The sequence below is a fragment of the Cnephaeus nilssonii genome (assembly GCF_951640355.1).
Source record: "Cnephaeus nilssonii genome assembly, chromosome: 4".
Lineage (NCBI taxonomy): Eukaryota > Metazoa > Chordata > Mammalia > Chiroptera > Vespertilionidae > Cnephaeus > Cnephaeus nilssonii.
The window spans coordinates 1846244-1864727 of record NC_137075.1 but is presented as its reverse complement, the minus strand read 5'-3'; the positions used below and the strand labels follow the sequence as shown (position 1 = coordinate 1864727).

General features: G+C 42.7%; 1 protein-coding gene across 12 annotated transcripts in view; it reads right to left on the bottom strand.

Moving 5' to 3' along the window:
* NEO1 (neogenin 1) overlaps positions 1–18484 on the bottom strand; it is a 377465-nt gene that overhangs the window by 66539 nt on the left and 292442 nt on the right. For all 12 annotated transcript variants that reach the window (XM_079767544.1, XM_079767540.1, XM_079767550.1 and 9 more), the window contains 3 exons: positions 17117–17264; positions 6083–6193; positions 4857–5051 (listed from right to left, as the gene is read on the bottom strand). In XM_079767544.1, the coding sequence (XP_079623670.1) occupies positions 4857–5051; positions 6083–6193; positions 17117–17264 (454 nt within the window). The remainder of the gene's footprint in view (positions 1–4856; positions 5052–6082; positions 6194–17116; positions 17265–18484) is intronic.

Genomic DNA, 18484 nt, shown 5'->3' with positions numbered 1-18484 from the left:
AGCCCCACTGAAATGTTGCAGGGTGAGGAGCTGACCCATATCACTCACTTCTAGCAAAGTTGGGCAGTTTTCCAAAGTAGTCTGTCTGCATTACTTGAAAAGCTTCAAGTAGTCTGTTTGCATTACTTGAAAAGCTTAAAATAGCTGTTTTACTATTTTATCCTTTCTTATGGCTGAGCAGTATTCCATTATATATATGTACCACATTCTTTATCCAGTCCTCTATCATAGGGCACTTTGAATAAAATAGTGTCATTTGCAACAACATGGATGGACCTTGAGAACATTATGCTAAGTGAAATAAAGTCAGAAAAAGAACCATATGATTTCACTCATATGTGGGATATAAAACTGAAACTCATGAACACAAGCATCAGTGTGGTGGCTGCCAGAGGGAAGGGGGAAAGGGGTCCTAATATAAGGTGACAGGCTTTGGGTGGTGAGCACATGGTGCAATATACAGATCTTGTAACACAGAAACCCACATGAGAAACCTATGTGTTCATGTTGACCAATGTCACCCCAATCAATAATAATAATAAAAAAATAACTGCGTTGCTGGTGGCCCATTCTTTAGATACAAATGGGGAATATATACTAGTAAAGGCACTTGGTCTCCCAATGGCAGAAAGAATTGACAACAAATGGAATCAATACGACTCAGGACTTGATTGGTGAGAAAAAGGAAAAGATGATAGTTTGGGTAACATGGTAGATGATAAAGTCCTTCACAGAGATTGGGGACAGAGGCAGAGTAACCATGGTACACATTTTCAAGCCCACATTCTATTCCCACTCTTCACTCTCTCCCTATGTGCTTTCACTCATTTCCTTAGCTTGGGTTAGCATGTATGTGCCATCAAATGAAAAATCACATTTCTAGGCCAGACCTTTCTTCTGATCACTAAACCTTCAGGTTAAACCTTCTGGCATCTCCACTTGGATGTCTCAAATCTCTCTCTCTCTCCCCACTTCAGATCTACTCTCGTGTTTCCTAGTTCATAAATAGCACTTCTATGCTCCCTGTTGCTCAAGTCAGAAACCTGGGAGTTATTAAGACTTCTCTCTCCCTCCTCCCCTGTTATGTAAATAATCAAATACTATAATCAAGTCTTGTTGATTATACCCACTTGCTTCTCCACCACTGCCTTGATCTGCATGCTCCATCTCTCAGTTCACGGAGCACTATATACCTAACACTGGGCCTTAACATGTGCAGCTGTTCTCTATGCTAGGGACACAGGCCACCTTTCTTCTTTACCTAGACAATGCCTACTCATCTTAAAGGACTCATCCCTTTAAAACTGGATTAGTCTCTCTAGTTACACACCATTTCTCTTCTTTAGCAATCTAAACAATTTCCATTATTTCAAAATTGTATTATTTCTAATAATTGGGATCATGTTTGGTTGATTCTCTGCTCAGTCTTTAACACAGTGTCTGGGATACTGTAGGAGTTCATTAAATATTTGTTGATTGATTGGAAGATTTGTGGGAAAGGACACTAACTTTAATTTTGATTAAGTTATGATACAGTATGGGCTATATCCCAGTGCAGATACCCAGTAAGGAGATGTTTATATGAACCTGAAACTCGAGAGCTCTAGTTTGCTTAATAAATGAATTCCTAAATGTACTTCATTTTGACTTTTTGATCAACATTATATGCATCTTAGATCTATCAGTGTTGACTTATACAGCTCAAGCTCATTTTACTTTACGCCAAATTAAATTTTTTTGCTACCTGTCATGTGTACTCTCTTTTCTAATGAAGTCTGTTCACTCTCTTCAGCACATGGAGTGCACCTTCTCATCTCGTTTTCAAACACTGCTCTGTTTTTCAAGTTCAAGTTAAGCTTCTTCCCTGACTGCTCTGCTGTGCCTTACTGGCTCTTCTCGCACCGTACTTCACGTCGTCCCGTTGTTTCTTGGGCAGTACTTCCGTTTCCCTATTAGACTGAAAGCTCCTGAGGCCCCGGCCAGTGGTGGCAAACTCATTAGTCAACAGAGCCAAATATCAGCAGTACAACGACTGAAATTTCTTCTGAGAGCCGAAAACCGACTTCTGCGCATGGGCCACGAAGTTTCAATCGCACTGTACGTGCGTGCCCGCACGTGGTATTTTTTGGAAGAGCCACACTCCAGGAGCCAAAGAGCCGCATGTGGCTCGCGAGCCGCGGTTTGCCGACCACTGGTCTAGGACCGTGAACGGCTTACAATGCAGAGGACTTCCCTTTCAGTAGTTTCATAAAGAAAATAGTAGGCAGAGGGTCAGCACAGAGACACCACCTTACCAGCAGCGCTTTTCTTTTGTTCTTACAACTGCCTTATAAGACTTCTCATGTGGGGAGCACATCCTAGGTTAGCTGTGTTGTTCTTCAAAGGAAAAAAAAGGCGACTTTGTTTTGAATAAAGCATCAAATTGCTGCTTATTCTCTACCAGAAAAGATGAAAGTAAGGCATCTGTTAGACACCTCTCGTTGTTTTATGAAAGATACTAGAGGCCCAGTGCATGATTGAATCATGCACGTGTAGGGTCCCCTACACGCTTTCGCTTTCGCGGTGGAGCTGGGTGCCTGTCCACTGGTGCACCAGGCCTTTCGGAAGCCTCCGGCTCGGCAGAGGCTTCTGAAAGGCCTGGTGCCGGAGCAGACAGGCACCCAGCTCCCCCACTTTTGATGGTCCGCGGCCGCTGAGGGGGGCTACCCTGCTGTTGAGAGGCGCAGGGGGCGGGCCCGCCCCCTGCGCCTCTCAACAGCCGCTGAGGGGGGCTGCCGCAGACACCTGGCTACCCTGCCGTTGAGAGGCGCAGCTGGGTGTCCGCGGCAGGCCCCCTCAGTGGCCGTGGATCTGGCTGTTGAGAGGCACAGGGGGCGGGAGTCCCGCCCCCTGCGCCTCTCAACAGCAGGGTAGCTAGCCCCCCTCAGTGGCAGCGGATCCGTGCCTCTCAATGGCTGGATAGGCCACCCTGAGTCCCGCCTCCCAGCCTCCCGCCGCCCAATCATGGGCGTAGCGGAGTGATGGTAATTTACATGTTACTCTATTATTAGATAGGATTTTACAAAGATATGACTTGAGTTAAAAAGTTGGTCAGGGCAAATACTGAATTAAAAGGGAAGTGTGTCAAAGACCTGTATAATGATAATCCAATTTGGAAGAGTAATAACACCTACCAAAATCAAGTTACTTTCTATTATAAAATATTGTTATTTTTCATTTTCTTGCTTTGTAAATCAACTTTGAGGTATAATTAGCACACAGTAAAATGAACCCTTTAAGTATACAGTTTGTTGAGTTTTGACAAGTATATATATACTAGAGGCCGGATGCACAAAATTCATGCAAGGGGCTTGGCCCCTGCCACCGCGGCAGCCGCCTCTGCCTAGGCCCTCTCAGCCCTGGCTTTGTCCGGAAGGTTGTCCGGTCTAATTAGTATATTACGCTTTTATTATATAGGATGTGTAATCACTATCACAATCAATATATAGAATATTTCTAACATGTTTGACTATTCCAGTAATTTTGATTTTTCATATAAATTTTAGAATAAGTTTACCAATTTCTACAAAAAAGTGTATTGGGATTTATGTAGGATTGCATTGGGGAGAATGCAATTTTAATTCAAATTTCCAACTGCTTACTGTTAGACCAACTTTGTACCTTGTGACTTGCTAAACTCACTTATAGTTTTAGTAGCCAGGATTTTCCTCAGGATTTTCTATGAATCAGTAGAGTGCTCAAATATTGGTTTCTAAATACCATTTTCCATAAAAGAAACCAGGATTCCTTGAAGAAATGGCTAATTCAAGGGCTAAGGCTAGGAAATACCAGGGTCTGAAACATCTTGTCAGATGGACAGAGGAGCCAGTTATAAGGAGATTCCCACTGGCTATTCTTTTACTATGAAAGAGGAGGAAAGATTTTCCTTATTAAAGAATGCTAATAAATGTAGAAGAAATAATGGAATTAGAAAATCACCACTTGTGAAACACCATAGTGATAACTATTACTAAAGACAGTAACACTAGTAAAGTGAAAGTTTGATGAGAAATAAAATATTTACAAAGATTCATGGTATCTCTCCCCTACAAGGTCCTTAGTAATTATGAAGAGAAAAATAATAACTTTATAGTAGAGAAATGAGGCAGGTACCATTTAAATCAGGTGATTAAAGTTAATATCACTAGTGATAGGCTCTCCTGTGCCTCCTAAGATGAGGCACTGAAAAGATCACACTGTGTCTATGCTCTGCCTCCCAGAACAACATCAGCTGAATGTAATGAGGAAATATTAGACAAGTCTAAATTGAGGGACATTCTACAAAATATAATGGCCTATACTTTTCAAAATCGGCTTAGTCATTAAAGTAAAAAAATACTGAGGAACTCTTTCATATCAAAGAAAACGAATGAGACACAATAACAAAATGAAACATGTGATCATGGACAATCCCTTCTTTTATCATAAAGTACATTAATGAGACAACTGGTAAAATAGCAATAAAGTCTATAGATATTTTGTCAGTGTTAATTTGCTGATTTTGATAACTGTACCGTGGTTATGATAGAAAATGTCCTTGTTTTTACTAAATGCACATTAAAGTATTAGTAGGTAGAGAGGCATCATGTCTGCAACTTACTCTCAAATGGTTCAGAGGGAAAACAAGTACATTTAGGAAGATACAGAATGATAAAGCACATGTAGGAAAATGTTAACCTTTGGGGAGCTGAGTGAAGGATTAACAGGAATTCTTTGGACTATTTTTCTAAGTTTTCTATAAAAATAAAATTATTACACAATAAAAACGTAAAAAAGCAATCACAAGTACAATTACTTCCTTTGCTGAGCATACACACCCAGATTTTCGATGGTGTAATAGCGCTGTTTATAGTCCACTTTGATGGTCTGGGCGTGCGGGCTGCCAATGCCATAACCAATGGCATAACCTCGGACCACAATGTTCTGGTTCTCTGGAGGAGTCCAGCTTACTACGATGCTAGTAACAAGTGGGCGGACATGAAGTGAACTAGGTACTTCAGGAACACGAGTTTCTGGAAAGGAAATTAGAAAGGCAAGATGTGGTTCATCTTCCATTAGGATATTTCACCACCTTTGGGGAATGGTGTTCAATCTCCCGCTAAATTATTTGGGGCTAAGTTTTTCCATTATGACCAAGAATTCAGAGAGAATATGTACATACAGTAAAGTATGTCCAATGGTTTTACTGCATTCTAAGAAGAAAACAAAAGCCAAACAGCAGCCTGAAATACTAGACACTGCAACATTAATTTGGAAGGGAAGACAAAGTGATCCAAGAACCTCTGTCCAATAGAGAAAAACAAACTGACTTTCAATAGGTACCCATTCCTCTTGGTCTCACATCTGATTCCCAAACTTACCAGGCAGAAACACCAACTAATTAGAAGCCTGGTGTCAACAGGTAATCAAGTATCACATTATAGCAATAGTATTAATTATTTACTCCCCTAAGTAATATGATAAGTCAGAAAATATGAATAGAACCACAAACTGATTTAGATGGTGGGAGACCAAGAGGCTTAAGCGGTGGCAATTTAGAGTATTTTTCGAGGCATAAATTACTATCTTAATTTAAAAAATAGTAAAACAAGAGTTAGAATAGGATCCTTTTGTCTTCTAAGTACAGCACCTGTATTTGATAAAGGTACATACACACACCCATATGGACTTAGTCATTGAATAAACAGGTGAGAAAAAGGGTAAGATGTCTAGAATGAAGGGAAAAGGGAGACTAATGAAACATAAGCATGATTCATGTGGCTCAGCTTTCCATTTTAGATCATCCACATATTTAATGGCCTTGGTGAAAAATAGACTTAAGGCACCTGTACCTTTTTATTGGTTTTGGTTCTACTTAAAGACAGTTATCTAAAAGCCACAAAGGTGGGGGATGGGGGAGATCCATGAAACTTGCTGCATTACAGGAATGACAGTAGTATATATTAAACTTCACAGATTAAAGCCATATATACCCCAAATCTGTGGCTTTCCAGCTAGGCTCACTTGACTATAATTAGTACCTTGCCTGTGCCATTGTTCTTACCATCTAAGTCACTTTCAAAAGTTTCAGCAGACAGCCAGTCAGTAGCCGGGCCTGTGCCATTTACTGTTAGAGCAGCCACTCGAAAATTATACTCAGTCCCCCGATCCAGACCTGAGACCCAAATGACAAAAAAAAAGACAAGTTGAAACAACAGATTTGGAAAAACAAAATACAAACAATCTCATTAAAGCAAATGTCTCATCCATCAACTTGATATACAGCTACTATCTTGATAAAATTTTAGTTAAAGTTAATACAAAACAAGAAATATAGAAGTACAGAACAGAGGAGCTCCCACCTCTAAAGTAGAGGCTGAAGTCCACACAATCCAAGAAGGAAAGAGAAATTAGTGAAGCTCCCAGGAGACAACAGGTGTGTTGTTGTTTTTTAAAAGGAGCTTGAAGGCATTTTAGAAATCATTTAATGCAATCCCTTCATTTTACTAAGGAAGCTAAGGCCAAAAAAGAGGCCAAGGATAATGAAAGTTATAACAAGGAACAAAGTCCGTTGGTCTCAGAAGACACTAAAGACCAGAAAAGAATGCAAGATGTAACTCCTACCACGTTACCTCTGTTCTCTTAGCCACGCCATAATCACAGAGAAAAACTTTAAATGTTAACACAGCCTAGAAATCTATTTCTCAGCAGCCTACCAACCCATAAGTATACATAATAAATAAAAAAGGAATAATGCCTTTCTATTATGTAACCTTTTATATTTAATACTAGAAGCCCGGTGCACGAAATTCGTGCACGGCGGGGGGTTGTCCCTCAGCCCAGCCTGTACCCTCTCCAATCTGGGACTCCTGGAGGGATGTCCAACTGCCCGTTTAGGCCCGATCCCACCAGGATTGGGCCTAAACAGGCAGTCGGACATCCCACTCACAATCCAGGACTGCTGGCTCCCAACTGCTTGCCTGCCTGCCTTCCTGATTGCCCCTAACCGCTTCTGTCTGCCAGCCTGATCACCCCCTAACCACTCCGCTGCCAGCCTAGTTGATGCTTAACTGCTCCCCTGCCAGCCTGTTTGCCCCAACTTCCCTCCTCTGCCAGCCTGGTCACCCCTAACTGCCCTCTCCTGCAGGGTTGGTCACCTCCAACTGCCCTCCCTTGCAAGCCTGGTCCCTCTCAACTGCCCTTTCTTGCAGGCCTGGTCCCTCACAACTGCCCTCCCTTGCAGTCGGGTGCTTCCCAACTGCCCTCTCCTGCTGGCCATCTTGTGGTGGCCATCTTGTGTCCACATGGGGGCAGGATCTTTGACCACATGGGGGCAGCTATATTGTGTGTTGCAGTGATGATCAATCTGTATATTACTCTTTTATTAGATAGGATAGAGGCCTGGTGCACGGGTGGGGGCCAGCTGGTTTGCCCTGAAGGGTGTCCCTGATCAGGGTGGGGTTCCCTTGGGGTGTGAGGCGGCCTGAGCGAGGGGCCTGTGGTGGTTTGTAGTCCGGCCACGCCCCCTGGCAACCCAAGAGGAGGCCCTGGTATCTGGAATTTATTTTCCTTCTACAATTGAAACTTTGTAGCCTTAAGCAGGTGAGCCCAGCCAGGGTGTGCGGAAAGCTTTGCTTCCCGTGTTGCCGCCGGCAACCCTGGCCTGCTCTCTCAAGCTCCATTCTGCCGCCATTTGTTCGAATTTGTTTACCTTCTATAATTGAAACTTTGTAGCTTGAGTGGAGGCTTAGGCCTGCAACGGCTATGGAAAGCTTGGCTTCCTCTGTTACCTGGGAAACCTTGCTCTCTGTGGCTGTAGCCATCTTGGATTGGGGTTATTTTGCATACTCGCCCTGATTGGCTGGTGGGCGTGGCCGGGCTGGTGGGCGTGGCTTATGTAGCGGAGTGATGGTTAATTTGCATATTACCATCTTATTAGAGAGGATAACCTAATAAAGTACTTGAATTACCAATGAATCAAAGATCCACATGTAAAAGTCTACCCTACAAAGTAGAGCAAAAGTCAACAATATGGTCAGATATTCATGAGTTCATTTTTTTCATTTTTATTGTGTTAAAATACATATAAAATTTACCATTTTAGCCATTTTCAAGTATACAGTTCACATGCATACATTTGTAGAGCTCTTAAATAGTAGATATTGTGATAGGTCTTACTAGGGTTATGAAAAATTATCCTACCTCCCCATATCCAAATATTGGGATCTTTGGCCAGCAACACAGTACAGAAATTGAGAGAGAACTTGGCCAGGATGAGCCCTAGCTCAGTTAATCAATCCTGTCACAGGGTGTGAGAGGAGAGATGGGAGGTTCTGTTCTCTGCAGATCATCTTATTTGCCCACAAGAAAGCAAGAAGCAAAACAGAATGAGAAGCAAAATGACTGGGCCCAAGTCACTTTACCTCCTCGCCTACATGAATCAGAAAGAGCCAGAATGACTATACATGTACTTACAACTATTAATAGACAACAATCTGGTCTCCTAGCAAACATGGCTCAACTGAGGTTCTGAAAGAATTCAACTGATCAGGTTTTTCAAAAGATGGCGACCGGCAGGAAGGTAGGGAGAGAGAAAGTGTGAGTGAGGAACCCATAGAGGAGAGTGTAGACGTGTGTGGTGTGTGTGTGTGTGTATGAGCTAGCGTCAGTTAGATTCTGCAGGTCTTCCAAGGGGCTGCCTAACCGGGCAGTCCTAGACGGCGGAGCCCCACGCACACAGCGGACACTTCTCGGCGGCTGGTACAGATGCGGAGACCACGCCATCTTGAGAAACAGAGCTGCCTGAGACTCGGATCCTGGCTTCAGACACAAACCAGGAACCTGCAGCCACTGGGGACAGAGAACTGCTATCACAGCTTCAGACCAACAGACAACAAGAATCCAGACTTCCCGGCAGCAGATTTCCATGAGTCAAAGAGCCTATCCCCCTCCCCACAGGCTTTCAGATAGCGCCATAGTAACTGATAGACCCGCCCCTCGCCCAAGCTGCAGAGCTTTGCGCAGGGACGCACTCCCCTTTAGGGAATTTGGTGCGCGGGACAGAAGTAGCTCCCCTTCGGGGAATTTGGGGGAATTTGGCTTGCAGGACACAGCTCCCCTTCGGGGAATCTTAGAGCGGGCACAGAGGGGCTCCCCTTTGGGAAATTTGGCGCGCAGGACGGACTCTGCCCCCCTTCGGGGAATTTGGGAGAGTGCACGGAGGCAGCTCCCCTTCAGGAATTTTAGAGTGTGCGAAGCCCTAGCCGGTTTGGCTCAGTAGAGAGAGAACACACAGGACGCAGCTCCACTTCAGGGAATTTGGCATGCTGGACACAGCTGCCTGGGATCCCTGACTCACAGCGCATTCACACTAAGAGCCAGTGACCCCAATTGTTGGTGCATGCACACACAGGGACCCTGATTCTCAACGAGAAACCGCACGAGGCAACAGAGACTCTGACACTCGATTCTTGGAGCAGACACAGGAAAACTCTGACTCCTGGCACATGCTAAGGATCTCATTTTCGGCACATACCAACAGTGTGGTGCAGACAGGGCCCCTGATTATAAGTGTGCACACGAGACCACACGGAACACTGGGGACACTGACCCTGGGCAAGCCTGGTTCCCACCAACCAACGGCAGCCACACATCCTAGTGTCAGAGCACTTCAGTGAAACTCGGGTGGAGCGAAGTCCCCACAGCACACGGCCCAGGTCCACGCAAACTGTAGCTTGAGCTTTCTGGTGATAGTCAGAATGGGGAGACAAAACAATTCACAGAGGAAAGAAAATGAGGAGTCGCCAAGAAAGGAAATTAGTGAAACTGAAGCTTGCAACATGACCGAAAAAGAGTTCAGAGTAATGGTCATGGAATTTATACATCGGATGGATGAGAAAATCAACAACTTATGCAAGAATCAGGAAGAAATGAAAAGTGATATAGCTACAATCAAAAACACCATGGAAAGTTTCAACAGTAGACTAGAAGAAGCAGAGGACCGAATTAGTGAGTTAGAAGATCAGGTACAGAAACAAGCTCAAACTGAACAGCAATTGGAGAAAAAAATTAAAAAAGCAGGAGGAAAGCCTAGGGGGGTTCGGGTCAACATGAAATGAAGTAACATGTGTATAATAGGGCTGCCAGAAGGACAAGAAGAGCAGCAGGGATTAGAAAATCTATTTGAAGAAATAATGACAGAAAACTTCCTGGATATGGGAAAGATAAAAGTTACGCAAGTACAGAGAGTCCCAAGCAGGATCAACCCCAAAAGACCCACACCAAGACACGTCATAATTTCAACGGCAAATATAAATGATAAAGAGAGAATCTTAAAGGCGGCAAGAGAGAGACAGAGAGTTACCTACAAAGGAACACCCATCAGATTGTCAAATGATGACTCAACAGAAACACAACAAGCTAGAAGTGAATGGAAGGAGATATACAAAGTGTTTCAAAGCAAAGGACTGAATCCAAGAATACTATATCCAGTAAGGCTATCAATCAAAATTGAAGGAGAAATCAGGTCCTTAAAAGACAAAAAAAGGCTCAGGGAGTTTATCACCACCAAACCAGCAATGCAAGAAATGCTAAAGGGAATACTGTAAAAAGAAATAAACAGGTAAGAAGGAATACAGACACAAAAATAGATATGACTACAAACAAATACTTTTCAGTAATAACTTTAAATGTAAACGGACTAAATGCTCCAATCAAAAGACATCGAGTGGCTGAATGGATAAAAAAACATGACCCATATATATCCTGTCTACAAGAGACCCACCTCAGAACAAGAGACTCACACAGATTGAAAGTGAAGGGATGGAAAAATATCTTTCAGGCAAATGGAAATGAAAAAAAAGCTGGGGTAGCAATACTTATATCTGACAAAATAGACCTCAAAGTAAATGCCGTAACAAGAGATAAGGAAGGCCACTTCATAATACTAAAGGGAGAAATCCAACAAGAAGAAATAATTCTGGTAAACATATACGCACCCAATATAGGAGCACCAAAATACATAAAAAAACTCCTGGAGCATATCAAGGGAGAGATTAATAGCAATACAATCATAGTAGGAGACTTCAATACCCCACTATCACCATTGGACAAATCCTCTAAACAAAAAATCAGCAAAGAAACATCAATCCTAAATGACTCACTAGACCCGATGGAATTAATTGACATCTTCAGAACATTTCACCCCAAAGCCACAGAATATACATTCTTCTCAAGTGCACATGGGTCATTTTCAAAGATAGACCATATGCTGGGTCACAGGCAAAGTCTCTTCAAATTCAAGAAGATAGAAATTATATCAAGCATCTTCTCAGATCACAGTGGCATAAAACTGGAAATCAACTACAATAAATACAATCCAAAGAAATCAAACACATGGAGACTAAACAGCATGCTATTAAACAAGAACTGGGTCACCAGAGAGATCAAGGAAGAAATAAAAAACATCATGGCAACAAATGACAATGAAAACACAACAATCCAAAATCTATGGGACACCGCAAAAGCAGTCTTGAGAGGGAAGTTCATAGCTCTACAAGCCTATTGCAAAAAACAAGAAACAATGGCAATAAATTACCTAACCCTACAACTCAAAGAGTTAGAAAAAGAGCAGCAAGAAAAGCCCAGTGTAACCAGAAGAAAGGAAATAACAAAGATCAGAGCGGAAATAAACGACATAGAGACCAAAGAAACAATACAAAAGATCAACAAAACCAAGAGCTGGTTCTTTGAAAGGATAAACAAGATTGATGAACCTCTAGCCAGGCTCACCAAGAAGCAAAGAGAGGTACCGAAGAAGCAAAGAGAGAGGACCCGAATAAACAAAATCAGAAATGAAAGTGGTGAAATAGCAACAGACCCCGCCGAAATACAAAGGATTGTTACAAAATACTACGAACAACTCTATTCCAACAAAATGGACAACCTGGAGGAAATGGACATTTTCCTAGAAAAATATAACCTTCCAAAACTCAATCAGGAAGAATCTAAACAGCTCAACAGGCCAGTAACTATGGACGAAATTGAAGCAGTCATCAAAAAGCTTCTGGCAAACAAAAGCCCGGGGCCTGACAGCTTCACAGGAGAGTTTTACCAAACATTCAAGGAAGAACTAAAACCTATCCTCCTCAGACTATTCCAAAAAATTCAAGAGGAAGGAACACTTCCAAGCTCCTTCCATGAAGCCAGCATCACCCTAATACCAAAACCAGATAAAGACAACACAATGAAAGAGAATTACAGACCAATATCCCTCATGAACATAGATGCCAAAATCCTCAACAAAATTCTAGCAAATCAGCTCCAGCAGTACATCAGAAAGATCACACACCATGACCAAGTAGGATTTATCCCAGGAATGCAAGGATGGTACAATATCCGCAAATCAATAAAAGTGATACATCACATAAACAAATTGAGAGATAAAAATCACATAGTCATATCAATTGATGCAGAAAAAGCATTTGACAAAATCCAACACGCTTTCTTGATAAAAACTCTCAACAAGGTGGGAATAGAAGGCTCATACCTCAATATAATGAAAGCTACATATGATAAACCCACAGCCAACATCATATTCAATGGACAAAAACTAAAAACATTTCCCCTAAGAACAGGAACAAGGCAGGGATGCTCACTCTCACCACTCCTGTTTGACATAGTACTGAAGTATTAGCCATTACAATTAGACAAGAAGAAGAAATAAAAGGCATCCAAATTGGAAAAGAACAAGTAAAGCTGTCTTTATTTGCAGACGACATGATATTGTACATAAAAAATCCAAAAGACTCCGTCAAAAAACTAATAGACTTAATAAATGAATTCTGCAATGTAGCAGGATAAAAAATTAATGCCAAGAAATCTAGGGCATTTCTATACACCAATAGTGAACTTACAGACAGAGAGACTAAAAAGGCAATCCCATTTACCATCACACCAAAAAAATTAAGATACCTAGGAATAAACTTAACTAAGGAGGTAAAAGACCTATATGCGGAAAACTACAGGACACTGAAAAAAGAGATAGAGGAAGACGTAAACAGATGGAAGAACATACCATGTTCATGGATTGGTAGAATCAACATCATTAAAATGTCCATACTACCCAAAGCAATCTATAGATTCAATGCAATCCCCATTAAAATACCAATGGCATATTTCACAGACCTTGAAAGAACTCTCCAAAAATTCATCTGGAATAAAAAAAAAACTCCGAATAGCCACAGCAATCCTGAGAAAGAAGAATAAAGTAGGAGGGATCTCAATACCAGATTTCAAGCTGTATTACAAAGCCACTATTCTCAAAACAGCTTGGTACCGGCACAAGAACAGACATATAGATCAATGGAATAGAATAGAAAATCCAGATGTTGACCCAAACCACTATGCTCAATTAATATTTGACAAAGGAGGTATGAACATACAATGGAATCAAGACAGTCTCTTCAATAAATGGTGTTGGGAAAATTGGACAGATACATGCAAAAAAATGAAGCTAGATCACCAACTTACACCATACACAAAAATAAACTCAAAATGGATACAGGACTTAAACATAAGACGGGAAACCATAAAAATACTAGAGGAATCCACAGGCAGCAAAATCTCAGACATATGCCAAAAGAACTTCTTCACTGATACTGCCCCTAGGGCAATGGAAGCTAAAGAGAAAATAAACAAATGGGACTACATCAAAATAAAAAGCTTTTTTACAGCAAAAGAAACTATCAACAAAACAACAAGAAAGCCCACTGTATGGGAGAACATATTTGCAAATGGTATCACTGATAAAGGTTTCATCTCCAAGATCTACAGGCAACTTATACAACTTAATAAAAGGAAGATAAATAATCCAATAAAAAAATGGGCAACGGACCTAAATAGAATCTTTTGAAAAGAAGACAGAAGGAAGGCCAAGAAACATATGAAAACATGCTCAAAGTCACTAATTATCCGAGAGATGCAAATCAAAACAACAATGCAGTACCATCTCACACCTGTCAGAATGGCTATCATCAACAAATCAACAAACGACAAGTGTTGGCGAGGATGCGGAGAAAAAGGAACCCTTGTGCACTGCTGGTGGGAATGCAGACTGGTGCAGCCACTGTGGAGAACAGTATGGAGTTTCCTCAAAAAACTGAAAATGGAACTCCCATTTGACCCAGTAATCCCACTCCTAGTAATATATCCTAAGAAACTGGGAACACCAATCAGAAAGGATATATGCACCCCTATGTTCATAGCAGCACAATTTACAATAGCTAAGATTTGGAAACAGCCTGGGTGCCCATCAGCAGATGACTGGATCAGAAAACTGTGGTACATCTACACAATGGAATAGTATGCTGCCATAAAAAAGAAGGAATTCTTACCATTTGCAGCAACCTGGATGGAATTGGAGAACATTATGTTGAGTGAAATAAGCCAGTCAATGAAAGAAAAATACTACATGATCTCACTCATTTATGGATAATAAAGAACATTATAAACTGTTGAACAAAAAGATAGATACAGAGGTAGTAAAGCATCAAACAGTCTGTCAAATTACAGCAGGAAGGTTAGGGAGAGGTGGGGAAGATAAGAGATCAACTGAAGGACTTGTATGCATGCATATAAGCATAACCAATGGACGCAAAACTCTGGGGGGTGAGGGCATATATGGGAGTGGGGTGGGGGGGGCAATGGTAAGATATGTCCACATAAATAAATAAAAATTGAGAGAAAAAAAAAAGAATTCAACTGATCAGATTATCATGCCTTTCCCTTTGGGGAGAGTTAGTATGTTGAGAGAGTGAGTTAGCAAGTGAGCGAGAGTGAATAAAAGCATGCGCAAGGGAGACCCACATGTAAAATGGTTAAGAGTTCCTCTACCCCAAAGTAACCAACAGAATTCACAGACTAAAACTAAGGCACACAAATTATATTATAAAGATACTAGTGGCCTGGTGCATGAAATTCGTGCACAAGGACAGTGTGGTGGTGGGGGGGGGTGTTCCTTAGCCTGGCCTGCACCCTCTCCAATCTGGGACCCCTCGGGGGATGTCCGACTGCTGGCAGTCGGACATCCCTCTCATAATCCAGTACTGCTGGCTCCTAACCGCTCACCTGCCTGCCTGCCTGATTGCCCCTAACCACTTTGCCTGCTGGCCTGATCAACCCCAACTGCTCCGCCTTCTGGCCTGATCACCCCTAACTGCCCACCCCTGCCAGACTGACTGCCTCCAACTGGCCCCGTCGGCCTGATCGCCCCCAACTGCCCCTCCTGCTGGCCTGATCACTCACAACTTCCCCCCTTGCCAGCCTGCTCGCCCCCAACTGCCCACACCCTCGCTGGCCTGCTTGCCCCCAACTGCCGCTCCTGCTGGCCTGATCGCCCCCAACTGCCCCCCTGCTCGCCCCCAACTGCCCCCCGCCAGCCTGCTTGCTTCCAACTGCCCTCCCCTGCTGGCCTGATCGCCCCTAACCGCCTCTGCCTCGGCCCCGCCACCACGCCTTTGTCTGCAAGGACGTCCGGAAGGTCTCCTGGTCTAATTAGCATATTACTCTTTTATTAGTATAGATGGCTGAATATGTTAAGTGCTATAAGTGGTACAAAAAGAAGAAACAACAGTTACTTCTGGCTAAAACTTAATTATGTTGGTTATTGTTCAATACAGGATCCTGGTAATCTGTATTATTCTCTAATACTTATCAAACTTCAAGGTAATGTTAAGAGAGCAAAGATTTTCATTTTTGTTCACCATTATATGCCCAGTGCTAGCCCACATTAATAAAAATTCAATCAAGTCTGTTAAACAAATGAACCAATCTAAATATGATTTCAAAATGCAAGAATTTTCTTGATAAAGAAAAATCTAGCCCTAGCTGGTTTGGGTCAGAACATCAGCCCGCAGAATGAAAGGTCCCGGGTTCGATTCCAGTCAAGGGCACGTACCTTGATTGTAGGTTTGACCCCCGGCCTTGGTTGGGGCATGTGCAGGAGGCAAGAAATCGATGTGTCTTTCTCACATCGATGTTTCTCTCCCCCTCCCTTCCACTCTCTCTAAAAGTCAATGGAAGAATATCCTTAAGCGAGGATTTACAAAAAACAACAAAAAAAGAAAAATTGATTTTTATCATGAAAATGGTATTTTCCTTATACATCAAATGTTGAATTGAAAAAAAATGAATAGTCCCCTCATGGGCAAGGACTGTACTCTATTTTTATGTTATTGGCAACAAGAACAATGCCTGGTATACAGTAAATATCTGCTATTAAATATTCAAAGTAAAACCCTTACAGATGGAAACTGTTACTTAACTGTATCTGGAGTAAAATCAGAAACTGACTTTTAAGAACATCTCTGAGAAATTTTACAGTAATGTTCCTTCAGTGAGATTTCTCAGCAGCACTCACGACAGCCATGTTTACTTTCTGCAGAAAGGAGAGGATTGCCTCCATGGAGACAAACATTTACCTTCTCCTATTTTGAAAGGAGTCAGTCTCATCTATGAGATGAGGGGTAAGGAGAAAAGCTTGCTGGATTACTAGAGTACACTTTCACTGTCTGTACACTTTGCTAACATCTAGACCAGTGATGGGCAACCTTTTGAGGTTGGTGTGTCAGACTTCGCCAAAAAACTGAGCATAACTCGGGTAGTGTGTCACTTTGAGGAAAAAACATTATTTCGCAAATGTTTCATCCTCGGCATGCGGCCGCCTCAGCGGCCGCGTGTCATCAGAAATGGCTACGCGTGTCAGTGCTGACACGCGTGTCATAGGTTTGCCATCACTGATCTAGACTGTGCAGACTCTTTGTTTATATAGCTTTGTTTGAACTATTTTTCAGATTATAAAAAAACTACATATAAAGAATACAGAAAAACACAAGGAAATAAAACTAAAATATAATCTCATTCAGAAATGGCAGAACGTGTAAGAGTGTTTTCAATTAATTTTTATCAAATTTTTACAAATCCTTTTGAACCATTTTAACTTTGTGCAAGACAACAGCTCCAGGCAGTAATCAGACTAGCATAGCTCAGTGTCTAAGGCAGATACATCTCCCAACTTTTGCCAATGCGCAGAGGAACTCACCTTCAATCAGCTGAGACAGCTGGGTCCCGGGCACCAACGTCTCAGTGACATCACTCTTTCGGGAGGCCTTTCTGTAGCGTATCTTGTAGCCAGTAATCTGCCCATTTTGTGTGGCTAGAGGAGGTGGCTGCCAGTGAATCATAATACTCTAGAAAGCATAAGTTTATAGGGAAAAGACCAAATATGTCAAAAGCTTGGTCCTAAGTATTTTATATATTACTAGGGGCCCGGTGCACGAAATTTGTGCATGGGAGGGGTGTCCCTCAGCCCAGCCTGCACCATCTCCAATCTGGGACCCCTTGAGGGATGTCTGACTGCGCATTTAGGCCCGATCCCACCAGATATCCCTCTCACAATCCAGGACTGCTGGCTCCCAACCGCTTGCCTGACTGCCTGTCTGATTGCTCCTAACCAATCCCCTGCCAGCCTGATCAATGCCTAACTGCTCCCCTGCTGGCCCAATTGCCCCTAACTGCCCTCACCTGGCAGCCTGGTCACCCCTAACTGCCCTCCCTTGCCAGCCTGGTCGCCCCTAACTGCCCCCTCCTGCTGTCCTGGTTGCCCCTAACTGCCTTCCCATGCAGGCCTGGTCGCTCCTACCTGCCCTCCCCTGCAGATCTGGTCGCCCCTAACTGTCCTCCCCTGCAGGCCTGGTCGCCCCCAACTGCTCTCCCCTGCTGGCCCGGTCACCCTTAACTTCCCTCCCTTGCCAGCCTTGTCACCCCTAACTGCTCTCCCCTGCAGACCTGGTCTCCCCCTCCGCAACTGCCCTCCCTTTCAGGCCTGGTCCCTCCCAACTTCCCTCCCCTGCTGGCCTGATCGCCCACAACTGCCCTCCCCTGCCGGCCATCTTGTGTCCACATGGGGGTGGCCATCTTTGACCACATGGGGGCAGCCATCTTGTGTGTTGGAGTGATGGTCAATTTGCATATTACCTTTTTATTAGATAGGATTATCCCAAATTCTGTGCAAAGGGAAGGAACATAAAGCCAGTAGGGTGATTAGAGTTTTATTAAGTTACTTACTAATCACTCAAAAATACTTATTAATTAAAAAACACACCCAATGACCAAAGTGGGGTATTATATTTGTTGGCAGTATACTCTGGGCCTTTGATCTCCTGGGTGTTTTGCCAGAATGAAGACAAAAGTCTCAAAAAAGTTTTCAGAAGAAAACGTAAGGTCAGAAGCACATGAATTAGGCAGTAAACTATTGTTAGGTGTAAGGTTCTCTTCCCATCTCAATTGTGGGACAGCTGAACTTAGATAATTTCTGTCTAAAACTCTTCCAAAAGGGGATCATGAATTAGCAGCTGGTTATTTTTTTAAGGAAAAGGAGTCCAATAGTACTTTGTGAAAGGATTGAACA